Source organism: Jaculus jaculus, chromosome 9, assembly GCF_020740685.1.
Source record: "Jaculus jaculus isolate mJacJac1 chromosome 9, mJacJac1.mat.Y.cur, whole genome shotgun sequence".
NCBI lineage: Eukaryota > Metazoa > Chordata > Mammalia > Rodentia > Dipodidae > Jaculus > Jaculus jaculus.
Window position 1 is genome coordinate 11,987,347 of NC_059110.1, and position 27,346 is coordinate 12,014,692.

The window sequence follows — 27,346 nt, forward strand, 5'->3', positions numbered from 1 at the left end:
CAAGAGCACTTGAGTTTCCACAAAGGCTCCAGGGACAGGAAGCACGGGTTCCAGACCTGGTGGTCACAGTGGCTGCTTGGGGAGACAGGGAAACTTTGGGACTTAAGGCAACAGAGCACTCTGGGATAGTCACTATTCTATCTGCCCTAGCTGTCTAGGTGATGTGTATGTCTCTCTACGAAAGGAAGGTTAGTTTTTTTTTTTATAGCCTCAAGAAAATAATTTCTGAAATGGATGGGTATTATATTAACTTCCCTTCCTCAGGCTTACTATCAGGGTTCATCCTATCGAGACAAGTCATAGGAGAAAGAAGTATCTTTAGTGTGTGGGTTCCTTCCCCAGGCCTCCAAAGGTTGAGTTACAGATGAAAGCTGAAAGTTCAGCTCTCCCAGAATACAGAAGCAAAGGTGTTTCGATCTCCATAGGTAAATACCAGTGCTTTTACCATCATTCTGTTTTGAAAACAGAAGGCTGAAGGAGAAATTATATTGGAACAAGGGCAATGAGAGTGCTTTTAATTCTCATTTACTATGTAAGTTGTAGCATTATGGGCCAAAGCGTGGACATAAATCGGGCAGTCTAGGATGGATCAAGTGAGATTTTCTTCCTGGGTCAAACCCTCTAACTACACGAATGCCTGTAATAGAAACCGTGTTTTCCCAAAGTCGTTCTCTGTTTTGTATTTAGCATATGCACTGGATGTGTGTGTGCGCGCGCACATGTGCGTGTCTTCCTGGATCACTCTCCGTCTTACATTATTTATTTATTTGGTTTTCTGAGGTAGGATCTCACTCTAGCCCAGGCTGACCTGGAATTCACTATGGAGTCTCAGGGTGGCCTTGAACTCGTGGCGATCCTCTTGCCTCTGCCTCCCGAGTGCCACCACAACATCTCGCCTTACATTTTGGAGACAGGGTCCTCTCGCTGCCCCAGCTCTCGGATGTGGCTGGGCTAGCTAACCAGCAGGGCCCAGGGGCCTTTGTTGTGCCCATGGTGCTGGGGCTCCAGGTGCGTGTGCCTGCCTCTCACGTGCCTGTTGGAGGGGATCCGAGCCCAGGGCCCCCGCTCTTCACTCACAGAACCTCCTTCCCAGCCCGTGGGCGTGCGCACTCTCAACGCCTGAGGTAAGCCCACCCTTACTCATGAGTCATCCCCGGCTGCAGACAGCGGTTCGCTGACATGAAGCACTTCACTTCCCATCGGCTTGACGGGAAAGCTTAAAAGATGCCTGATATTAAACGTATGATCTCTACAAGACTGCAGAGAGAGGCCGGGGCAAGTTCGGCCAGCTGTGGTACTGACAGGGCTGGAAGCGCCAGATGGGACTTGGGAGGAGCAACGTCGGCCACGTGAGCCACAGGAATCAGCGACTGCAAATGCCTTAAAACAAATGCTCTGGGCACCAGCACTTCTGTCACTGCTCTTTCTCTATACCGAGTCCACGTGTGGTGGGCACGTTTTTTGGTGTTTTGGAGTATTTTAAAAAGTCGATTTAAGCCAGGTGTGGTGGCGCACGCCTTTAATACCAGCATTGGGGAGGCAGAGGGAGGAGGATCGCGGTGAGTTCGAGGCCACCCTGAGACTCCATAGTGAATTCCAGGTCAGCCTGGACTAGAGTGAGACCCTACCTCGGAAAAAAATTTTTTCAAAAGTCCATTTCCTAAGGAAGACTGAGTTGTGCTTGGCAAGAAAAATGTTAGGTACTTAAGTTCCAAGTCCTAACAAGTTGTATAAATACACATGATGAAGCAGAGAAAGAAAGTTTTGTCATCTCAGTCCGACTCAATTTTAAAAAAGATCAAGAAAATCTATAGGGCTTGCTGAAAGTTGAGTCACCTGATTAAATGTGAGGTGTGTGCTATATATACACATGTACGTATGTATATGTGTGTGTGTAGTACATGTGTACACACATACAATTATGGTACTAGGCTGATAGGAACTATTTTTGAAATGTGAAGCTATCAACTGCCAAGAGAGAAAGTAAAAATATCATTAAAAAAAAAATCAACCTGGCTCATCCAAACTCGGCCACAACAGGTTCTCTGTGGAGTACCTGGGGCAGTATGACACAGAAGACCAAAAGGTCAAAAGGTAGGGTACTATGATTGCCTTCCTCTGTCCACTAAACCAATCATTTGAGGCTTAAAAAGAAAAAAATGCGCAGGACTGGGGACGTAGACCAGTGGTAACAGAGCTTACCTAGCAAGACCTGGGTTAGGGCCCCAGCGCCAAGGGAAAACAAAGCCCAAACAAAGAAAAAACAAAGACCAAGCCACCTAGGCAAGACTTGTAAGTAACAGCGTTTGCCTCATTTGTTCTGATTCTAGAAATGAGCACACTGTAAATACGGGATATACCTTTAAAAATCACATCCACCTGATGTCTGCTTGCTTAGGAAGCACCAGGCTTGTCTGCTCAGCCAGCAGAGGACAGCTGAGATGGAAAAGCAGCAGTTTATTGCTGTAGCTTGCAGGGCAATCCCCCCTTCAGAAGCCCCCCTTCTCTTGTGAGCATTCCCACCCCTCTTTACCATCAGCTAAAGGGAGCTGGTTAGGGAGCGCAGCAAGTTCCTTTCTAGAGCTATGAAAACACACACTGTTTTAGAAATCAGCTTTCTCTGCATAGGTAACAATGTCAATTAGGAATTTCCCTTGCTCAGATAAAGACTTCTTCTGAACTGAACTACGTGTTCTTCTGCACCTGACATCATGCCGCTGAAGCTTTAGTCCAACAACAAAAACACTGTCAATGAGGCAAAGAAAGATGGCTGCTGGAATGTGCTTCAGCAGTGTTCGTCTTCACAAATGGAGGTCCAGGTTTAACACTGTGCTCAGGAGTGCAGCGGGGTTTGGTTTATATTATCTGGTGGGTGACAGTGGAGGGAACCGCAAGTGTGCAGCTGCCAACGAGGCCAAGACGCCTCTACCCTCCTAAGCTGCGCTGTTTCTGCGTCCAGTGGAATTCTGGCCCGGAACGGACACGCACCTGCAATTACTGCCCTCCACTTGGATACCAGCAACACTGTTTCACCTCAGCCCCCCGGGATCTAACTCTCTTGAGGTCTCAAATTCTGACAGATCTGCTGGGGCACAAAGTAGCTCCTAATATGCTTTTCAGATGCTCAGAATCATGAGGAAGCATAAGGGCAACTTAAAAATCCTCTCTCTGAATGCGGTTCCCGTGCAATGGAATGAGTCAGACACAACTTACGCAAGTGATTAACACAATTTATTTCCATAATTAACAATTTTAGTGTGAATATAATCAAGGGAAAAGGTTTTGTTTTTCTCCATCTCATCTTTGTCAAGTCCCATAGATTAAAACCTGCTTGAAAAGCTTCACCCCCTACTCTATAGGAGAAATTCAGCAATATTTTATCTCCTGAACTGTTACTATCTAGACATTTTAGACAATTAAAAAGAAGCACACTTCCTTGTCACCATTCTTCCTGAGATCAGATCACAGTCACCTCTCCTTGGCAGGCCCACCTCTTGGGACAGCAGGATCCTGTTGCGGGCCTCAAGAGCTGAGGCTCTGGATATACAGAAAGCTCTACCAGTAAAAAAATAAAAATTAAAAAAAAAATTAAAATCCTCTGAGCTCCTTATGGCTCCATTTTCTGCATCTCTGGGTTCTGCGTAAATAATCCCTTAGTTTTCTGCAATTACTATACACCACTAACTTGCATGTCCTACAGTCACACAGTTACAGCGAACACCGAGCTGGTTCTAGGTGCCACACAGTGCTATAAATGCTAGGTACTCTTCAAATAATGCCTAAGGGAAAGCTCAATTCACATTTCCACAGAAGTTGCCAGGGTCATTGTTGAGAGACACCTATTTACAGTAGACCTTGCTATATTCATACAACTTGGACTTCAGTCAGGCATACTGCGATTTTTTTAAAGACTTAATTTTGCAAGCCAATTCTATGAAAAATAAGCATATTAAAGTTCTGCTATTATATAAAAATGAACAAATTGAGAATTTATTTGGCAAATTAAAAAAATCTCTAATTAGCCATCAAAATGGTAAAGTGACAAGAAAACAAAATGTTAATACTGTTCTTTCTTTGTTAACACAAAGTTAAAGGCAGCACTAAACAACTCTAGCCAATGAAGTCTAAAAAGCCTCCCATTTTTAAAAGCTAGCATTTTCAGACTGCAGAAATGGCTTAGCAGCTACATGCCTGCGAAGCCTAAGGACCCCAGCTCTATTCTCCAGATGCACAAGGGGGCGCACGCGTCTGGAGTTCATTTTGCAGTGGCTAGAAGCCCTGGCGTGCCCATTCTCCCTCTCTCTCAAATAAACAAACAAAAAAGCTGGCATTTCCTTTTGGCTCTTCCTCTGTGGTGTTCAGGATCACACCCAGAGCTTTGCACACACAGGACAAGTGCTCGACCAGGGAGCTATTTATCCTCAGCCCTTCACGGTTCTCGAACGGGAGAATTACCCACAGCAGCCAGACTTTAAACGCCAGCATTCCCGGATTTTCTCTGAGCTTCCCTTTAGCTCAACTGTTAATGAAAAGCACAGAAATGTGGGAGGCAGTACTGACTCTCGTGTTGAAAGGCTGGTGATGTATTCTATTGATTTAAATTATACTTTGTCGGTCATGGTGGCTTAACCCAGTGCTTGGGAGGCAGAGGTAGGACTGCTGTGAGTTCGAGGCCATTCTGGGACTACATAGTGAATTCCAGTTCAGCCTGGGCTAGAGTGAGACCCTACATCAAATAAATAAATAAACGACACTGTTGCAACAAAGTGGTTTTATAAAGCACTATAAAGACAGAAAGTGTCATTCCACTGTCTGCTTCTTCCACTGTGTTTTAAGATGTTCAGCTCAATTTACTTACAACTTAAAACGGCTACACAACCGAGTCACTGGCTGCTTCCGGTTCAATGGTTTCCCAGGGGACTGTATATTGAAGGCCAAGCTCCAAGTACGCTGGACCATTCAAGAAGGCAGATACTGGTGTGAGTCCGGAACACACAGGGCTCAGGAGAGCTGTCGCGAGTGTGGGAGAGGAGAACCTTCCAGGAGAGCTCAGCTCTGCTGACATCTCGATTTCAGACTTCTAGCCACAGAACAGTTAGAGACTAATTTTCTGTTGCTTAAGCTATCTGAACTTTGGTATGTTGTTTCAGTCACCCCAAGATCTAATTACACAGACAATACATTAACATCTACCTTTCTCGAGGGTGATTTGTTTTTTTTTTTTGAGGCAGGGTCTCACTCTAGCCCAGGCTGACCTGGAATTCACTATGCAGTGTCTCAGGGTGGCCTTGAACTCACAGCAATCCTCCTACCTCTGCCTCCCGAGTGCTGGGATTAAAGGCGTGCGCCACCACGCCCGGCTCAAGGGTGATTGTGAAAGCAAATAATGGTTATGAAGTCAGCAAAACCCAAGTGAGAGCACGTGTGCAAGCGAAAACCCGGGTGGTCACGAGCTCCTCTGATTCTTCCACCTGCAACTCCAGTCCCCACCCTGGGTCTGAGCACAGGGGCAGTGAGCACTGACCGCCCTCTCCTCTAAAGGGCTCCAAGCCGGTTCAGTCACCAGAGAAGAGAAGGCCTATTCCAACAGTGGCTGCGGTAAAGGTAAAGGACAGGTCTTCGGATTGAACTGACACCTTGGCTAATGCATGCACTGAACCAAGCTAACTAATAAGCGCTCCTGTAGCAAGAAATATCAGAGGGAAATGTTGGTTCATGGAAGTATAAAGAAAATTATTACTTTTGCTAAAATGAGTAAAAATACAAATTTACCTCACAAATATGATAAGCATGTTGGCCTGAGGTGTGGATTAGGCAATGACAGACAGGGCCAGCGGTCAGGGTCACTGGCTCAAGGACTCTGCACAAAGGTTTCACAGGCCAGCATCATGATCCGCTACGGACTAAGTCTCATAAGTTTAGTGACTTAGAAAGGTAAAGGAATGACAAATAAAGCCTGCCACCAACCACAAAGGCTAGCCTCTAAATCCAGGAGGCGAATAAGCACTGGCACTGAGCAATCACTTCATTCAACTCAAGCCCGGCCATTCACAGAACAGCTCTATTCCCAGGGAAACACAGTGCTAAATGTTGACTGTGTGCACAGCGCATAAATGCCAAGTTTTACAAAGAGCTGCCAAAAGCACATCCTAAAATACACATGTGCAAGCAGCCCTCACTGGCTGGCCTCTACGCAAGATCCCAAGAGGTAAGGGTAAAGGGGTTCTGGTATCTTGTGTGTGCAAAGCATTCGATTAAAAACAGAAACCTCTTTTAACAACAGTGCAACATAAACCTGCCTCCAAAATAGTCTGGAGTTCGTTTGCAGAGGCTGGAAGCCCTGGCGCGCCCATTCTCTCCCTCTCTCCCTCCATCTGTCTTTCTGTGTCTGTCGCTCTCAAATAAATAAATAAAAAATGAACAAAAAATATTAAAAAAAATAGTTCAGAAACTTTAAAATGTTATGGCCTGGAATGGCCTTAAATATTATGCCAACAGATTCTAAACTGAATATTAAACGATAGTAAAAGGACGGGCAACAACACACACTTGCAAAGAAGGAAGAGAACGTCACTGGTGTGCTACATCCACCCCTCCTAAGAGTAAGCCTGGAGGGGCATTTTCTCAGGTGGTACATATGGACTTTGAATACAATGCATTAGGGTTTCAATTTTCATTCAAACCTAAATTATGAAACTTTGGAAAGTTACTTCCATCTGTGTCAGAGCCTCCTCTTAAGCAAACCTGAGACTACAGTGTCTGCTTCACAGGGTGGTCATGAGGACTGTATCGCAAGCACTGGAATGGTTCCAGTTCTTGTCATAGTGTAGATATCCTTTGAGTACAGATATTGTTATCTTCAATAAAAACTGTTCAGCTATGAAGAAATAGTAACTAATGGCTTAGCAACTTGCCCAGGTTGTATAACCATTTAAAAAACCAAAAGCAATAAAATGTCTATTATCTTAAAAAGCATACTATATTATCAAGTTTTCCCTTCTGTTACTCTGAATTTTCTTCAACTTGCCATTCACAGAACGGAAACTTTAAATCATAAATTTAAGGTATGCACCTTATTGTTATCGTTATTAATTCCGGAAAGGGTTTTGACTATGGTAGACTCAACTTGGCTGGACTCAAATTCATTATCTACTCCAGGCTACCCTTGAACTTAAGCTCCTTCTTGCCTCTGACTCCTGAGTACTGGCATTGCCAACTGTGTGCTGTACCACAACCAGTAATTTGAGGTATGCAGCTCCTGTAAATAGCCTGAGAAACACTAGCAAAGGGATAGCAACCTACTTTAAGAGCACAGAGTGACAGGAAAAGGGAGGCAGAGAACACAGGTCAGCCAAGCATTCCAGTCAGCCGTCTGCGTTCACCGATTCTGCACAGCTTCAACCAGTGCCAGATGGAGAACACTTCAAAAACATACACAGTATGTAGACCCTTGTTCTTGCCATTATTCCCTGAGCGGTACAGTTAACAACTGTTCACAGAGCATTATGTATTTAAGTATGCAGACAGATGATCTTATATCCTCTGCAAGTACCATGCCACTTTATATCAGAGAGACTGCGCATCGGCAGACTTTGGTAGCTAAGGACAACGTCCTGGGACCAAGCCCCACTGGCTACCAAGGGACAGGTCATTAAGCTATCTATCTGTCCTGGGCACAAGCACTGTAAGAAACATTAAACATCTTTTACATAGTATGAGCTTAGCCCGTTAACACATCCCCTTGGTTTTAAAACCTCAGAGCACTTTTTCTGTATCGTCAACAAAGTAACTCTAAGTATACACATGGGATGAAGAATCTGCTCCTAAAGGGAAAGAAGAGAAGGAAGTGTCTAAGCAAAGCCCCCATACACCACCGATTTGCATTAATGACGTATAACCCACATCTAAGTGATCCTGCTTCAAGATAAACGTACAGTTTTGTCTCCCAAAGGCCCTTCCTATAATTAAAGCACTCCCCTACATAGTATCAAGTATAATTTTCTTTGAGTTTTCCTATAGAAAGTCCACTAAGATAAGAATACTTCCTGATGAGCCATCTCATAAGCTTCCTTTCTATCTTGTTCTTTCTGTAATAGTTCCTTTTTAAAATTTGAACTTGGCTGGAGATAGCTCAGTGGTTAAGGCACTTGCCTGCAAAGCCCAAAGAACCAGGTTCAATTCCCCAGTATCCAAGTAAACCCAGATGCACAAAGTGATGTATACATCTGGAGTTCATGTGTAGCAGTTAGAAGCCCTGGCCCTCATTCATTCATATTCGATGTCCCCCCAATTAGAAATAAATCTTAAAAAGTGTTTTTTTTCTTAAATTTGAACTAAAGCCAGGTGTGGTGGCACACGCCATTAATCCCAGCACTTGGAAGGCAAAAGCAGGAGGATCACCATGAATTCGAGGTAACCCTGAGACCACATTGTGAATTCCAGGTCATCCTGGGCTAGAGTGAGACCCTACCTCGAAAAACCAAAAAAGCAAAAATAAACAAACAAATAAATAAACTGAACTATAAGGGATGGCTTCTCTAAGTTTTATTCATGAGCCAACACCAACTGACACAGTATGCTGTATTGCTTTCTTATAACACTAAAATAATTCTACCAAATTAAAATATTTAATAGAAAAACTTTAAGACTATTAATTGCAGGCCAGGCGTGGTGTCTTATGCTTATGACCCCAGCACTTAGAAGAGTGTGGTAGGAGAACTGCTGTGAGTTTGAGGTCAGCCTGAGTTACAGAGTGAGACCCTCTTCAACGCCCCAAAGTTCCTAAGACAGGTTTGTTTTTAAATACAACGTATGCCACAGGACGTGTGTATATCTCATACAATTCACACATGTACATCAGGAGATCTTGCATCATTAAGTTCGGGCAAGCACCTTAGCCACGGGACCATCTCTCCAGCCCAGGAAATACTGCAGCACCTGTCCTTAAACAACTCACAACAGCTTACTTATCTTCAAAATGAACAGATTCTTGCTCAACTCTTCTGTACTATGTAAGGAAAGCATTTGCTTTTTAAGAGAAAAATGTCAACTTTTTCTTTGAAAGTTAAAAGGTACTGAAACATTTTACTAATATAGCACCGAGTAAAATCCTACCAATAAGAAAGCACAAAGATGAAATGAAATTATTTTTAATTGAATATGAATCTGCCTTGCTTCTTAAAGTTTATACCGATCAAAATATACAGTGAGGAAAACATCAGAATAAGCAGAGATGGGTAGTAAACTTAGCCTGTTGAAAAACAGTAATCCATATTATATATTTTCATTAAACTACTTGTCTACTTCAATAATAAGTCTCTTCTTTCTTTGACTCGTTCACAGCTCTTTGAATCAGGATATCTTATAGAAAGCATGTCCTGTCCTATTCCTACTTTATTTTGGAGGGTGGGGTGTTGAGATAGGCCCTCGTCTAGCCGAGGCTCAGCTGTAATTCATGATGTAGTCTCAGGCCCTGTGATCCTCCTACCTCTCTGTCTCCCAATTGCTGGGGTTAAAGGTGTGAGCCACCATGCCCAGTCTGTCATATTTCTAAATGGTGCCTCTTAAATTACTGTTATTTCATATTATACAGTGTTTATTTAAAAAGCATTTTTCAAATTTAAAAAGGTCAAGGATTCTTTTTCTTTTTAAATATAGCAGTATTCCTCCAAGCCCCAAACAATCCTAAACCTGTGGCTCCATAAAGTTTGAGCTTTTGTGTGGAAAATGTCAAGTTAACAAAGCACAGAAGCTCCCAGGAGAAGAGGAACTACTCTGAAGAATTAGACAGCCTGATAAGTGGAATTCATCAATGCACTATTACGTGAAGTTACTGCCAGTTCCGAACAGGTAACTCCATGCTTCTATCCTCCAAGACTGCTAGAGCATGGCCTATCCAACACTGACAGTAACGACCTAGACACCCTGCTGCTTTTAGTTACCATATAAGTACCAAGCACAGCACCCATGAACAGAAATGCATGCTTAATAAAATGTTCAGATTTTAAAAAAGAAAAGAATGGCTGGAGAGGTGGCTCAGCAGTTACGTGTACTGGCTTGCAAAGTCTCAAGGCGCAGGTTCAATTCTGCAGGACCCACGTAAAGCCAGGTGCACAAAAGGGCCTATGCGTCTGGAGTTAGTGTGCAGGAGCAGGGGGCCCTGGCGCACTCAGACCATGTTTGAAAAAGACTTCTGGCCAGGTCTTACAGCTCTCTAGATAACTAGAAATGAGCAAAAACCAATCCTACATAAACTAGCTGGAATGTTCTGTCACTTTAGAAAGCTTGACAAACACGGCTTAGAACTGTAGATAAAGGAAATGATGAATGGCAGGGTCATATAGGAAAGAAAATGACTGTTCACAGCTCCGTATGAAAGCCTTCCATTAGAAACTAAGAAAACACAAATGGCTTCTTACTGCGGAACAACACTGTCTGTGGAAAATCCAAAGGAAAACAAAGAGCAAATAAATGAAACAAAATCAAACAAACAAGAAACCAACCCCAAATCCTTCCACTCCATTCTCCTTGTAGGCTTATCTGAACAGGGCTACCCCAAGCTACCAATACCAAGCATATGGTGAGCACTTGATTGTACCAACACCAGCATTCATTCTGTGCAATAAACAAACTCCTGCCAAGCACGGGACCGAAGTCTTTCAGCGGCGGCACTGCCACGCAGAAGGCAGGGGTGAGCCAGTGCCGCCCCGGGGACAGAGCTGCTCCACCCTCACTGAGCTAGAAAAGCAGTGCCCAGCTTCCGCCCTGCTGATGCCTTTCTTTGTGTTTCTTATTCTAATTTCATTAACACTGAGCTACATGACAGAAGCAATGTTAATTCGCACACTGTCTGATTTTCTATAGAGTTTTAAAGATTATCTTACCATGTTTTCCTGTATGTGAAATAGACATACAGAGAAAAAGAAAATACTACATGACATATGCAGTAACTAGACATGGGCATACGATAACTGAAATGCATGACTTTTATATAAAGTACATGCTTTTACCACCACAGTCTGTTGCAAGAGTTAAACAAAGCTTCCACAAGTAAGCACATGCTACTAATGATTAAGGCTTGAGGAATTTGTAGGTTAAAAAAATACAATTCCTAGAACACTGTTATCAAACAAGTAAGTTTTATTGGCATCTAAAAACAAAATTCACCCAACATTGAAACGGTTTTGAATATTTACGTTGTTTGCTTTTTTTTTTCTTTTTACTCACTGTAGTATGAGGAACAGATCACACACACTTACTTTGGAGTAACAGAGACCATGGTATAGATTTTACAAAATCATTTGTTAAAATCTCTGTATTATGCTCCTCAAGCATCTAGAGCCAGTCTTTGCATTAAATGTCACAGCTTTGTCTATTACCTTAAAATCCTGCAGCAGCCTAGAGATACGGAGAAGATACGCCACCCTTGCTCCTGTGGAGTGTACCTGCTACCATATCCCACCTAGCGATAGTATCTAAAAAATTCTTTCTTCCATAGGAAGTCTCTGACAAGCTGTTATTCATTTCCTTGACGTTAAAAGAATCTGGGGCAACATTTATACTTTATCAGAAAAATAAAAAATGTTTACCTACCATGTTCATATTAAGAACAATGTCTATACAAGTCAGTTGTACAATTATTTAAGAGAAAGGTGAACATGAACATCAGATTAACTTAATTCTGGCAGACAAAAGTGAACAACTATGGTCCAGTCAGCCATTAATCTATTACAGAGATGACAACTTGACAAAAGGTATCTTTTACCTACTGAGTGATGATTATGTCCCCTCAGTTTCTGTGCTTTCTACCACCACTGGTTCACTTTCTACATCAGCAACTGTGTCACTCTTCTCCTTGCTTATCTCACTTCCGGATGACAGTTTCTCATACAGTTCAGGATCGTTCTGCACTGGTAAAGGCGGAGGCTGAGCATGTCTCTCTGTGTTCTCACCATTAACCTGAGGCACATTATCACCTTTTCGTTGTGCAGCGGCCCCTTCAAAATACTCAAACACCCGAGCATGAGGAGGGGGGACCCAAGTGTTTTGAATTCTGTCTCGTCCAAGACGATTTCCGTTCACCTCTCTGCAGAAGTCAAAATCTCTGTCATCCCTGTCCCTCTGCCTCTCCCAGGGTCTTCTGCGGTCGTCAAAATCTCGGTGGACTTCTTGTCCAAACCCCCTGTTCCAAGGACCACTTCTCGGATCAAATCGATAGCTTCCAGCCCGGAATCTACCTCTTTCTTCGTGTAAACCTTTTGGACCACCAAAGACAGGCAGAACTCGATGCTCTCTCTCATCAAAATCTCTGTGCCCCCAGGGCTTTTCTGGAGTAAAACCGAAGTGATCCCTTCGACCAAGATGATCTAGACCTGGCCTCACAAGATTCTCTCTCATATCTACAGGAGGTCTTCCAAAATGATCCCTACCATCTAATGGAGGCCTTCCAGGGCCTTCTCTTGGATCTATAGGCCGCCCAACCATATCCCTGACATCCACTGGGGGAGGCCTACTCATGCTCTCCCTGCTTTCTAAGGGAGGAAACCGGTAATCTCTATCTCCTTCCTGTTGAATATTGTCATTCCCAAGTGGCATCCTTTTGTCTGGGTTAGTGACATTGTCTACACTTGGTCTTACAGGAGCCAGAAAAGGTCTTTCTGGCTGACTGAAAATATCTCCTGGAGGGAAAGGTCCCCGGGGCGGCGGGTGAAGGGCTGCTTCAAGTACCGATGGGGGAGGGATTCCTCGCTGGGGTGGAATTCCAGGCTGAAGTAAAGGAAATCTTGGTCCAGGAGCCTGTGGTATTAGTCCTGGACGAAGGTCTAACATTGGCAATGCAGGCATCCTTGGATTGGGGAGATTTAAAGGAGGTAAGTTTTGAGGCCCACCTGGTGGCTGTGTTCCCAAAAGTCCAGAAGGATTTGTGATATTTGGTGGCTGTACTCCAACAAGTCCAGAATTGTTAGGCAAATTTGGAGGCAGTACTCCCAAAAGTCCAGAACTATTTGACACACTTGGTGGCTGTATTCCCAAAATTCCAGAGTTATTTAGAATGTTTGGTGGTTGGGCTCCAATAATCCCAGAACTATTGGAAACATTAGATGGCCGGACCCCAAGAATTTCAGAATTACTTGATACATTTGGTCGTTGGACTCCCAAAATTCCAGAATTGCTTGTTGCATTAGGCGGCTGTCCTAATATTGCAGCATTACTTGGAATATCATTTGGAATCACTAAAATGGGAAGAGGAGATATAATCCAAAATAATAGTTATCTGTTATACAAAGGAAACATTTAGAAACTACCAATGCTATAATTTATAGTAATTTATTTAGAGTTAATCAGTCAGTACTGTTCTCAAAAATCAAGTTATACCAGATATTAAATGAAAATTAAAGCTAAGATTATTAATACCAAAGGGTGAAAATTAAACATTAAAATCTAAGTAGAACTATTATCTAACATAACATTACACAAACTTTTCAAATAAAAATAACGTGTGTCGTAGTAATCCCCGCCCTCAACAGACCAGCAGCGGCCGTAAGGAGGGTCTGGCGCTGCATGCGCCACACGGCTCTCGCTGGACACCTCCTGACAGAAGGGCCGGTGTAAGCTATGCACCCCTAAGACTTAATCATGTTTATCTTCCTGTAAATATACAGGTGTTGTGAACCGTGCTTTGACAAAAATACATTGAAGCAGTTCTAAGTGGGCCCAAAAGGGGCAAGGGGTGGGGGGGTCCTTAAAGTAAAGATGTCCAAATCTGCATTACTCAGAGTAGAGTATCATTTTTTAATTCTCCCCGCACTGGGGATTGGACTCCGGGTAAGACTGTGCAGGCTAAGACAGCGCTCTACTAATGAGCTCCCCAACCCTTTAGAGTGTCATTTTCAAATTATGATACTGTAGCATATTTAGAACATAGTGGTATGTTTCTTTTTTTATTTTTTTATTTTCATAGTGGTATCTTTCAAAAACTTGTATTTCAAGATTTGTGCACTGAACTGGTTACATATGCATGCCCCTCCAACATTAAGTACCAATCTACAGGAAAAAAACACCTTGTGAAACTATGTTTTGAGGGAGTATTTCTTTTTACCTGGTCTAGTGCTCTCACCAGGAGGGATCTGGTGTTCTATGAGATGAGGTACTTTTTCTTCAGGCTCTGGTTGTTTAGTGGGAGGATTAAAAACATTTCCAGCTGGTAGAGCTGAAGTAGCAAGACTGCTTGTAACAGAACCACCTGGTAAAACAAGGCTACCAAATCCAACATCTTTCACAGATTCTGGGGTCATGGACAATGGTGGTTGCACTAAAGCTGTTTAAACAGGAGAAAAATGTATTTCAGACTTAATTAGTGGATCAATTCATGTGCCAAATTTTCTGGTAGTTTGAGTATTTCACCCAATGGCACATGTATTACTAAGCACGTTATATAATACTAATGCTCAAAGTGACTCAAGACACAATGAATAAATAAACTATATTTAGAAACTTTTTAAGAATTGGGAAAAATTTCTACAAGTGTTTAGTAACATAAAAAATAAAAATCAGTAGTAAAGAAGTAAATCCTAATACCATAAAACATTATTCCAAGAAGGCCATGTAGGTAAATACATACACAGAAAGATTAACAGAAACACTTAAGCAGGAATCAAATGACAATCTTCCCATCTCTAGAGTCACTATCTTTTGTCAAGCAAGGTTAGAAACTGATGAGAATAAGAAAGATAAACTACTAATATCAACAATTTACATTCTGTCTTAAAGAGGTGATGGAAATCCCCTTAAGTGTACGTCATCTTATGTTAGAAAGCAGAACTAGCCGGGCATGGTGGCGCACGCCTTCAATCCTAGCACTCAGGAGGCAGAGGTAGGAGGACCCCCGTAAGTTCGAGGCCACCCTGAGACTACATAGTTAATTCCAGGTCGGCCTGAGCTAGAGTGAGACCTACCTTGAGAAAAAAAAAAAGAAAGCAGAACTAGAGAAATATAAAATATGCAGTCATAATTCTAGCTCAATTTATGCCACATGAGAAAACTGTAAAAACACACAAGGGTACTTAAGGTAATGTTTTTCCCTCAGGTTCACTTCTAGAGCTATCTGGAGAAACTGTAGGAATACGACGTATGTAAAATAGGACACAATCTCCTGTGAGCCTAAGTGGAAAGTGTGAGAATAGATGCAAGCAGGAGGTCACGTGGAGCATCTGGATTTCCTTCACTGTTAACTGATCCCAGGCTTCTCAAAATCAGGAAACTAGCCTCTTTGAATGATGAGTTCATAAGATCATTTCTAAGCTCTCTGTCTAACTTTCAGAAATAATTCTTCCTATTTAACCAATAATCTCGAAAAGGAAGCTATAAAAAGCTGAATAACAACTGAAAGAGAAGAAAATATTGAATGAAGGAGGAAATGGATTAGAGGTCAAAGAGCTAACATTATATATTTATGAAAATAGTCTTTTAGAGTCTAATTTTTGAAGCAGGATGACCAAAATTAAAAAGTTTTTCTTCAAGCCAGGTGTGATGGCGCACACCTTTAATCCCAGCATTCGGGAGGAGAGTTAGGAGGACTGCCGAGAGTTCGAGGCCATCCTGAAACTACATAGTGAATTCCAGGTCACTTGACCTCCTAGAGTGAGGTCCTACCTCAGAAAACCAAAAAAAAAAAAAATTGTTCAGAAGATGACCAATAATGGGGAAAAGGGAAATGAAAATTTAGAAGACAATAAATGTCTGGTATAAGCAATTGATGTTTTGTACTACTTCTGAAATGTTTGTGCTTAATAAGTGCATCTCTTAAAAAAAGGTAGGCTGGACTAAACATGCCAAGTTAAATGAAAATGCTGCCTATGTTGTGGGCCAAAACTATGAGAAAATTAGAACCGCAGGCGCCCTTTGGCATCAGCAACTTTATCAATACATCTTTAGTAAATATTTATTCTGAATGCAAAGAAAGTAGCAAAACAGTCTCATTCACACTGTTGTTTGTAGTAACATTAATTTTATTTTATTACTTACAAAACCTGTGCCTATATAAATCAATATAGGAGAATGAAAACAAGTAATCTTGTGTTGTGAGTTTTAGAATAAGAACAGAGAGCAATATTTTTAAAGTAGCTAGAATAAAAATTCCTGTAAAGTATGATTTGTATAATAGTGCATATTTTTTCTTTTCAAAACATGTTATTTTCAAGCCAGGCATGGTGGCACATGTCTTTAATCCCAGCACTTGGGAGGCAGAAGTAGGAGGATTCACCATCAGTTTGAGGCCACTCTGAGATTACATAGTGAATTCCAGGTCAGCCTAAGCTAGAGTGAGATCCTACCTCAAAAAAACGAAAAGAAAGAAGAAAAAAAGAAAAAGAAAAATAATAACAAATGTGTATTTCCTAGTTTTGCTCACTGAATTGTCCTGACCCTATGAAATTCCAAGAGCAAACAGAACCTGGTACTCAGTCTGTAGTCTCCAGCAATCTCCCATCTCTCCACTGGAGACATGGCTAATTCTTAGACTGCAAGTAGCTTTTTTCTCTCAAAAGTACAGAACTCCACAAAAGACCTTCCACTGGCAAAAGCATCTTAACCTTGTAAGAACTATGAAGTAAATGTTGAAGGCAATCATCTTTCAATCCATCTCCACAAAAAAAATAAAAAATGGAAGTGGGAGCCAAAGGAGAAGAGCAGAAGGGAAACCTCCCTTCTTTAGTCACTGGGCTTCAATGGCATCCTCACAGAATTACTCACCACTGTGAACTGGAGGAAAGGTTTGGCATCTACCACAACTTTCCTGTACACTGCACTTCAAGGTAACTAAGTACTGTTAGTTGGCCAGAGAAAGCTCTTTTAAAAAAATTTTAAAAAATAGGGCTGGAGAGGGAGGGTATCACCATGGGATATTTTTTATGATCATGGAAAATGTTAATAAAAATTGAGAAAAAAATAGGGCTGGAGAGATAGCTTAGCGGTTAAGGCATTTGCCTACAAAGCCAAAGGACCTTGGTTCGATTTCCCAGAACCTACGTAAGCCAGATGCACAAGGTGGCGCATGTGTCTGGAATTCATCTGCAGTGGCTTGAAGCCCTGGTGTGCCCATTCATATTCTCTCTCTCTTGCTCTCACTCTCTCAAATATATTAAATTTAAAAACATGTATTTTCAAGCCAGGCATGGTTTAAAAACAAATTTAGTGAAGAATATGGAAGATGCTATGGATTTAGAAAGATTATTACAACTAAAAGATTTAAGCAGTAAGAAGCAATAGGTAAAACCATCATTAAAAATTTAAAACTAGGACTGGAGGGATGGCTTAGCGGTTAAGGCATTTGCCTGCAAAGCCAAAATGACCCAGGTTCAATTCCCCAGGACCCACGTAAGCCAGATGCACAAGGTGACACATGCATCTGAAGTTCGTTTGTGGTGGATGGAAGCCCTGGCATGCTCATATTCTCTCTCTCTCTCCCTCTCTGATGCTGCTGCTGCTTTCCCTCACTCTCTCAAATAAATAAATAATGAAATAAATAAAATTTTAAAAAATTAAAACTAACACACATTAAATAACGAAATTCAATACCTGAATGCCCTGACGCATCCTAACGTCCTGAAAGTGTAATAAAACACTAGGAGCGAACCCTGATGTCTACTATGTAGTCTGGGTAATAGTGCCAACGTAGACTCCTCTGTCAACAGGAACCACTCAGCTGAGGATGGTATCGGGAGAGGCTGTACTTGCGCATAGGAGCCATGACTGCAATTTCTACTCAATTCTGCTGAGCCTAAAACTGCTCTAAAACAATTGTCTATTTTGCATAAAATGTAACAAAAAGACATTGCTATGCTCTAATAACAAGTCTTGGTATTTACTCATATTCTTGTCTAAAACCCTGATTACCTTTGGTGCTAATTTCCATTTTACAGGGAATAGAAGGAAAAAGAGAAAGGAATAAGTTGAAGAGCACAAAAGCAGAAATACAAATCCATTCTTAGAATCTTATATAGAGTAATGAAGTACTGATTCAGTAAGTCATGAAGAATTACTAAAGGGGGAGTTGGGGCAAAAAGGCTCTTGATAAAGACATTCATAATAAAGAAAACAAAACAAAGTCACAAATGTGATGGGAGAACATTCTGCGAATTCTGACTAAAGCCAATTATAAACAGATATTGAGACAACTAGTGAATTAGACCTAATATATAGGGTTATTTTCAAGACCTAATAAATATATTTATAAACACTTAATAATCAATAAACATAAGAATAAATCACAAGAATGAGGACAAATACACAAACTCTACCAAGGATTAAGAAAATTTCCTAAATGAAACACTCACATGCTGGCACGACCGGAGGAACCGCAGGGGGCGGGACCACAGGGGGCGGGACAGGAGGCGGCATGAAACCTACATGAGGGAAAACGAGCAAAATAAAGCAGGACAAAGAAAATTACTTGCTTTACATCAATAGCGACAAATAAAACACCACATTCTTTTTGTTTGTCTTGAGAAGGGTCATTATTACCCAGGCTGTCTTAGAACTTGCGGGCTGACATGTTCTTCCATCTCAGCCTCCCCAAGGAGCTGGGATCCAGGCCTGTCCCGCCATGCCCAACAAAACTCTACATTTGTAAAGTCATCTTTATCACCATGTCCCTACTATCTGAACATATATATTTTTTCTACTTTACAAATGACTTTTATGTACATTATCTGATCTCTGTGAACAAGTAAGGACATCCTGCCCTATATATACTTTACTTATTTACTCATTCAAGCCCTATGGTGTGAGCTACACCACAGTTAGTATAAAACAGGCAACTATTAATATTAGACTAACAACCTCAGAGAGCATGCTGAACATACTTCAACCTACTGATCACATCACAGCAACAATGTCCTCCATCAAACATGCCATTTTTTTCTCTTTAGTACATAGGCTGCTTATCCACTGGATCAAAGTATCTTTACTAACTGAATGGCGTTGAATGCTTTCAGCACTGGAATAAATATCAAATTTAATATTTATGTTTTTAATGACATTAAAAATCACATGATTAGCCAGGTGGGGTGGCGCACGCCTTTCATCCCAGCACTCGGGAGGCAGAGGCAGGACGATCGCCGTGAGTTCAAGGCCACCCTGAGACTACATAGTGAATTCCAGGTCAGCCTGAGTTAGAGTGAGACCCTACCTCAAGAAACAACAACAAAAAAAAAAAAACTCCAGAGAAGATTATTGTTTAATCATGTGATTTTTTTTTTTGTTGTTTTCAGAAAAAAACCTATTAAACTAAGTTAGAAAACTGATTTAAAAATAAAGGAAGACGAAAGATGTGGCTTTTCAATAAATAAATGATAGAAAATGATAATTCGGAAAAGTCTATGTGCCACAATTATTAAAATAGCTATTTTAGGGCTGGAGAGATGGCTTAGTGGTTAAATGCTCACCTGTGAAGCCTAAAAGACACTGGTTCAAGGCTAGATTACCCAGGACCCACATAAGCCAGATGTGCAAGGGGGCACATGCATCTGAAGTTTGTATGCAGTGGCTGGAAGCCCTGATGCACCCATTCACTCTCCCTTTCCCTGCCTCTCTCTGTTGCTCTCAAATGAATAAAATTAAACAAAATTTTTAAAAAATAGCTATTTTAGAATATTCTCCAGTAAATTTTGATTTTCAAATCACAAACATACAAAATATTTGTCAAGGGTAATTTTTCATTGTTTGTAATATTAAAAAGAGGTCTGAGAGCCAGGCATGATGGCATACACTTTTAATTCCAGTACTCAGGAGGCAGAGGTAGGATCGTCATGAGTTTATGGCCACCCTGAGACTACATAGTGAATTCCAGGTCAGCCTGCACTAGAGTGAGACCCTATCTCAAAAAGAAAAAGGGGGAAAAAAAAAAGGCTAGAGAGATGGATTAGCAGTTAAGGTGGTTCCTACATGCCCATTCTCTCTATCTGCTTTTTCTCTCTCATATATACACTTATTCTCATTGCTCTCTCTGCTTACAAATAAATAAAAAGTATTTTTTAAAAACTTCAAGCTAACCTGACAAATAAATGATAACCACTCTTACATGTTGTGTTTATGTCATATTCTGCATTTTAGAGAACATCTCTGTAGGTGAGGCTGGCCTTCCATGTGGAGCCCAAGCTGGTCTCAAATCCCACCTCCCAAGTGCTGGGATTTACAGGCATAAGCCTCCACACCCAGCCTTAGTGAGGCTGTGCAGAAAGAATGCCCTGAGTTCAAGGACAAATGGGGCTTTACTCCATGAGTTCCAGTCCAGCCTGAGACACAGATACAGTGTACGACTCTGACACACACACACACACACACACACACACACACACACACACATGCTCTCTCACTCTCTCTCTTTGGGGAAAGGGGGAAATTCAAGGAAGAGTCTAGGCTAACCTGGAATTCACTATATAGTTGCAGGGTGGCCTTGAACTCACGACGATTCTCCTACCTCTGCCTCCCAAGTGCTGGGATTAAAAGCATATGCCACCACACCTAGCTTTATATGTTTTATCAATAATTTTTTATGGAAAAAAGCTACCCTAAAAAGTGCAATTCTGGGCTGGAGAGATGGCTTAGTTAGGTTAAGGCACTTGCCTGAAAAGCCTAAGGACCCAGGTTCAATTCCCCAGTACCACGTAAGCCAGATGCACAAGGTGGTGGGTGCATCTGAGGTTCCTCTGCAGTAGCTAGAGGCCCTGACACACTCACTCTAATACAAACTGAATTGCTAATACCATAATGGAACCTACTGCTTTTTTTTAAAGAAGGACAATCTATAGAACTCAATATAAGATTTCTTTCTTTCTTTTTTTTCTTTCTTCCTTTCTGAGGGAGGGTCTCACTCTAGCCCAGGCTGACATGGAATTCACCATGTAAATTCAGGGTGGTCTTGAACTCATGGAAATCCTCCTATCTCTGCCTTCTGAATGGGCCAGCATGCCCAACTTCAATATGAGATTTCTAATGAAAGTTGAGAAGTTCAACATGGAATTCTGACATTTCTGTCAGTGCTTCTTCTAGTCAGTCATCTGCATTATGAGCAAATGTCACTCTCTGCTAATGAGCAAGATTTCTAAAGGTTTGAAGGCTAGACAGCAACCTGTGCATGACCATTCCTCTAGGTGGTTCTGATGTGCTTTGGGGTATGAGAAAGCACTGTAGACAGATTTCAAATAGCAGATGAAAATTCCTTACCAGGAGGTGGTTGTGAAGGGTTGAAACTTGCTCGTAGAAAAGGAGGTGGAGGAATGGGACTGAATCCAGGTGGGGGAACAGGCATGGATACAGGAAACGCTGGTGGGACTAAGCTCACTGCAGGCACTGCAGGAGCTACTGGGATCTTTGGTGGATTGAACAACAAAAAAAAAAAAAGATTAAGCAATCTGTTTATTTGCTTGCAATAATTACATCTTGTCATGACTATTATACCTTCCTATTTTTTCCCTCTGTTTCTGTACTTGTACATGAACCTTCTTAGTGTAGAAGCAGGCATTATTATTCACCTCATAATTTGCTTGGAGGCTGTTAAGTGTTTCTTATACTGAAATGATGGCATAAACATCTAATTGAAAACTGAACACTGGGCTCAAATTTTAAATGCCATGTCACAGTAAGCTGACTAATAATACCTAACTGTAAAACCGTGATCAGGAAGCATGTCAGTAACAGCTTTACAACAGATGAGACTTTCAGAAATTTATTTCCTATGGGTTGGAGAGATGGCTCAATGATTAAAGGAGCTTGTTTGCAAAGCTTCCCAGTACCCACATGGAGCCAGACGCACAAAGTGGCACATGCACCTGGAGATCCATCAATAATGGGATGAGGCCTTGGTGTGTCCATGCCTATCCTCTCTGTTTTTCTCTCTGCTTGCAAATAAAAAGTATTATTTAAATTTTTTCTAATTGCAACATACATACTTTTACTCATTCTAGGTATAGAAAAGTCCCAAATATTTACCTGAAGCATAACTGTATCTTTGTGGGGTTTTTTGTTTGTTTGTTTTGTGTTTTTTGAGGTAGGGTCTCACACTAGCCCAGGCTGACCTAGAATTCACTACATAGTTAGTCTCAGGGTGGCGCTCTATCTTTCTTAAACTCCACATCCTACCAACTCTCAACTTTATCATCTAGAAGGAACTTCAAACTTTCCAAGCAAGAAAAAATGAATGGTCCATTGTCACTTCCAAAAGACCTCTTCCCACATTATCTTTCATTCTTAGAAAAATGGTAGCCCCATACGTCTGCTTTCTTGGACATGTAAATAGCTGTTTGTACATTTTTTATCAACTCCAGATCCAATCTCTCTAGGAAATTCTACCTGTTATCTTCATACTGTGTCTATTACGAATGCCTCATGATTTTCCATTCTGAGCAGTCTTTTCCCTATCACCATTGGCTCATCTGGTATTGCTACAATGACCTGGTCTTTCTGCTTTTAAAAGCTCACTACAGTGCTGGAGAGATGGCTTAGAGGTTGAAGCACTTGCCTATGAATCCTAAGAACCCAGGTTCGACTCCCCCAGAACCCTCATAAACCAGATGCAGAAGGTGGCATATGCGTCTGGAGTTTGTTTCCAATGGCTAAAGGCCTTCATGTGCCCTCTGTCTACGTCTCTATCTGTCCCTCTCTCTGTCTCTCAAATAATAAAATAAATTTTGAAAAAAAGCTCACTACAGCCTATCCTCTACACAGCAGCCAGTGCAATCCTTTCACATTGACAGATCCTATCACCACTGCGATGACAAAAATGCTTGAACGCTCACTTCGCGCAGAATGAAAGCTTGTAGTCCTCACAGGATACTTTCACTCAAGTTCTTCTCACTGGCTTTACTCTAGGCCATAATATAATTCTACTGTTCCCAGATCATACCAAGAATGGCCCTGGCACAGAACCTTTGCTCTGCCTGGATTTTCAGCCTTACAGCTAACTCTCTCACCCTCTCCAAGCTATTGGTCAAACTCACATTCTCAACTGGGTCCACTGTGTGGTTCTGCTTCACTGCTACAGCACCTGTACCCAGACATGTGGCAGCCCACAGTACCTTTCCTCTTCCAGAGGGCCTCATCCTCTTACTTTACACTGTCGCCCCTACTACAAACAAAAGGTCCATGAAGGTTCTTTCCTTCATGTATCCCTAACCCTAGGGTTCCTAAAAGACTGCAGGCCTGGCACTGGGATTCAATAAATATTTGTTTCATAAACAAACATTTCAATACGTAACATACCATTCCTAAAAGATGTTTCAACACTATGACTGAATTCACTGAATAACTTAGAAGTGACATTCTTCTGTCGATTTGCTTAATCAGAACACATACATCTAAAGACAACCCTGCCAATTCTGACGACCTACATTCCACATTTGCCTTTACACGTTACATGTTTAGTGCAGTAATACTATAACATTAGCAGAAATATTTTCTAAAAAATAAAGATTTTAACACTTTTTGCCTCGCACGACTGACAAGTTTTTGACTGAGTTGGGACAATCTGCTCCAACTTTCTTGCAAGCACAAGAACAGCAACGTGAGAGAGCACATTCACAAAGAGGGCAGGTGGCGCTAACCTGCAGCATGGCGACGGGCGGAGGGAACACCTCGGCCTGGGTCGTGACCACCGTCTCCTTCTCTACTGGACTGGGGCTCTGTGTTGTCTGGACCGTCTCTTTAACAGGTTCTGCGCTTTTCATGGTTTCCCATTCTAAAAAAATATTTGAAATTCAGCTTTTCTACTATATACATTTATTATCACATCCAAATCCATCTTCTTTAGCAAATTTTTTACTTTTTTTTTTTGAGGCAAGCCCAACAGACTGCCTTTCTGTATGCAGGAGAGGGAGGAAGAGAACTGGCACTCCAGGGCCTCCAGTCACCACCATCAAACACTAGATGTGTGTGCCCCTTGGGCGCATGTGTCACTGTGCCTGTGGTTTATATGACATCTGAAGAGGGGAACATGAGCCCTTGGGCTTCACAGGCAAATGCCTTAACCACTAAGCCATCTCTCCAGCACTACTTCAGCAAATTTTCAAGAAATCTACAACTTAATGAACTCTAAGTTTTATCAGCCCCAAAACTTTTGGCCAAATAAATAAGATTAAGATACTATGGAAAAGCCGGGCATGGTGGTGCCCGCCTTTAATCCCAGAACTAAAGAGACAGAAGTAGGAGGATTACCATGAGTTTAAGACCATCCTGAAACTACCCAGTGAAATAGGTCAGCCTGGGTTGGAGCAAGACCCTATCTCAAAAAGAAACAAAAACATGCAAAAAAAAAAAAAGATACTATGGAGTTCAAAAATAATGAGACAAATGAAAAAAACTAAGATGGTACCTCAGTGAAATATAATAATGAAAATAAGGGTTATCCCATTTATCTGGTGCTAACTTTACTTTCCATTGGAGAATCTGCTTCTCTTTTTCAGATAGACCCAGATCCTAAGGAGAGAACCACCCCATCATACCTCAAAAGGGCCCCAGCTGAAACTAAGAATAATTGGCGAAACAAGCAAGGGTGCTGTTCTCATGGTGAACCTGGTACCAGCACAACAGTGAAGGAGATCGACACAGAGAACAATCAACTCCTACCAATTGAGTTATCCAGAGACACAGAGGCCCCCAACACTTCATCACCAGCAACCCAACATGATCAGAGAAATTTTGCAGAAGAGGGGGTGGAAAGAATGTCAGAGCCGCATGCTGGGTCACGATACGCAGATATTTCCTCCTACCCATAACTGTGGGCTAACTTCACAATATATGACCCAGATACCTCAACAGGGAGGGGGCTGAGGAAGGGGGTAGGACATGGAACAGGCTAACAATGGTACCAACTTGTCTGTATTCACTGAGTGCAAAACTACTACTACTACTACTAATAATAATAATAATAATAGTAATAATAATAAAAGAAATATAATAATGACCTACTTCAAAGGCTGCCTAAGAATCCAACCTCAGTCCACATTTCAGTACAAGGTACAACTAACAAAGAAAGTATTAACTTAACACAGAGTAAATCCTCCTGAAAATGCAGGAATAAAAATGGGATCAACTGATCATGGGACACTTGCCTGTAGCACTTGGGAGGTGGAGGCAATAGTATCAAGGAGTTGGAGGCCAGTCTCAAAGAAAAGAAGAAATAAAGAAAAACAGAACACAGAAATCCTATAGCTTAGCATTTCTTTTTCCACAGTAACACATCTGCTGTTGCAATTAAAAGAACAAGGTAAAGAACAGACACAGGAGCGAGTATTTCAGAACTATTTTGCTGAAAGAATGCTGACAGCATCTGGCCCAGGCACCACCAGGCTGCTGACCTGCACTTACGACTCCCTATCCTAAGTCTAGGTTCTGAAGTTGGGCCTGACAAAAGGAACTAAAATGACTGAAAGAATAAATTTCCTAGAAGAAACTCAGGGAGGCTGGAGCAATGACTTAGCAGATAAGGCACTTGCCCATAAAACCAAAGGACCTAGGTTCGATTCCCCAGGACCCACATAAACCAGATGCACAAGGTGGCACAAGTGTCTGGAGTCTGCAGTAGCTGAATGCCCTGGCACACCCATCCTCTATCTGCAACCCCCCCCCATTCATGTAGGTGTGTGTAAAACAATTTTTTTATCTTAAAAAAAAAAAAACAAAAAAGGAGCCATGTGTGGTAGTACACGCCTTTAAAGAACATCCAGGGAAAGAATGGTAGGCAGAAAGAGAGGAAGAATGAAAATAGCAACAGCTTTGTGTTTTGGGGTGATGCTAAGGATCAAACCCAAGGCCTCATGTAACATAACACGCTCTCGCACCCAAGCTGCAAAAAACAGCATACAAAAAAATGATTGAAAATATTTGCACTGGACTGAGAACTAACATGGTCATAATTAGATAATTTTGATAAGACATAAGATGGTGAAGATATGAACATATATTGCAGTTCTTTTCCAAATATCATTTTTTAATATTGCCTGCCTTATAATTGTTGTTCACCTTGTAAATTTATAGCTGGAATCTTCAAAACTAGAGAAAGATTTTAAAGAGCAAAGCAGATGATGATGACTTGGTCATGCCGTTCAAGGGATCATGCTATGCTTCAGGGGATGAGCGTGAGCTCGGCTCCACCTGTGACACTCCTGACAGGGACTCGACTCAGAGACCACCTGGAGAGTTTCTCCAAGTGTCAAGTCTCTGCTTACACTTAAAATTAAAATTGTTTAGTTCAAAGCTTTCTCAAGTATTAAAACAGTTTAACAAGACATACAAGGAAAAGAATATTACCCTTACAGACTTCTATGTGACACCTTCTCAAGTAAACTTGATATCTATGAACCTCAGCCCATTAGACATATCTGCCAGGCAGAGTAGCATCTATTTTCTTCTGTTTTGGAGCTGAATCCAGTAAATCAACACTGTCCACAATTACAAGTGTCTTAAGTATTTTAAATAACAATGACTTTCAGGTTCTTACCAGTATTGACAGTCTCTTGATCAATCATGCCTCCTTCGGCAAAGCCATCCAAGTCATCCACCTTCACTTTTTCCCACGGTATATATGTAACTCCGAGATCCACATCCCAGAATTGTTTGTATTCTGTTTTCACACCTTTGTTTAAAGCCCAAGCAATCTATTGGGAGTAGGTAGGGAAATCGGGGCGGGGGGGGAGGAGAAAAAAACTCACATGTATATTGTAATAAAAATGCTAACAGTTCAAATATTTAAGCAATGTGCATAAAAGTAAAATTAGTTTTACCTTAAGTGCTTGTGGTAATTTTGCATTACAGATGTTTACAAAATAGGTTATAAAATGGTAACTCCCTAGAGGCGATCCAAATCTAGTTGTGTAATAAAAATGTTGATTCACATTTTGGGAGGATGGCTAAATGGGCAAAGAGTTTGCTACATGAGCATAAGAACCTCAATTCCAATCCCCCAACCCCACGTCAAATAGGAGACCAAAGCGAGAGTGCGCATTCCCAGCACTCCTCTGTCACCATGCGTGGTTCTGACAGAATCCCTGGAAGCTCATGGCCCAACTAGGCTAGTGAACAGCGGAGAACAAGAAACACTGTCTTCTGGGGCTGAAGAGAGAGTTCAGTGGTTAAAGATGCTTGCTTGCAAGGCCTGCCACCCTGGGTCTGATTCCCCAGTACCCAGATGCACAAAGCATCTGGAATTCATTTACAATGGCAACAGACTCTTGTATTCCCACTCCCCTCCCTCTCTTTCTGAGTGCTTGGAAATAAATAAATAAAAATAAGTAACTTTATTCAAGTGTGGTGGCACACACCTTTAATCCCAACACTTGAGAGGCAGAGGTAGGGA

The 27,346-nt window shown here is 41.6% G+C and overlaps 1 protein-coding gene across 5 annotated transcripts in view; it reads right to left on the reverse strand.

Moving 5' to 3' along the window:
• Scaf8 (SR-related CTD associated factor 8) overlaps positions 1–27,346 on the reverse strand; it is a 214,537-nt gene that overhangs the window by 98,220 nt on the left and 88,971 nt on the right. For 2 of the 5 annotated variants that reach the window (XM_045158857.1, XM_045158858.1), the window contains exons 16-21: positions 26,492–26,648; positions 23,598–23,731; positions 21,223–21,367; positions 18,333–18,401; positions 14,099–14,317; positions 11,765–13,232 (exon numbers count right to left, since the gene is read on the reverse strand). In XM_045158857.1, coding sequence (XP_045014792.1) covers positions 11,779–13,232; positions 14,099–14,317; positions 18,333–18,401; positions 21,223–21,367; positions 23,598–23,731; positions 26,492–26,648 — 2,178 coding nt within the window. In that variant the 3' untranslated portion in view covers positions 11,765–11,778. Of the gene's footprint in view, positions 1–3,209; positions 3,556–11,118; positions 13,233–14,098; positions 14,318–18,332; positions 18,402–21,222; positions 21,368–23,597; positions 23,732–26,491; positions 26,649–27,346 lie in introns of those variants that run through there. The other 3 variants (XM_045158860.1, XM_045158856.1, XM_045158859.1) reach the window with 2 other exon arrangements.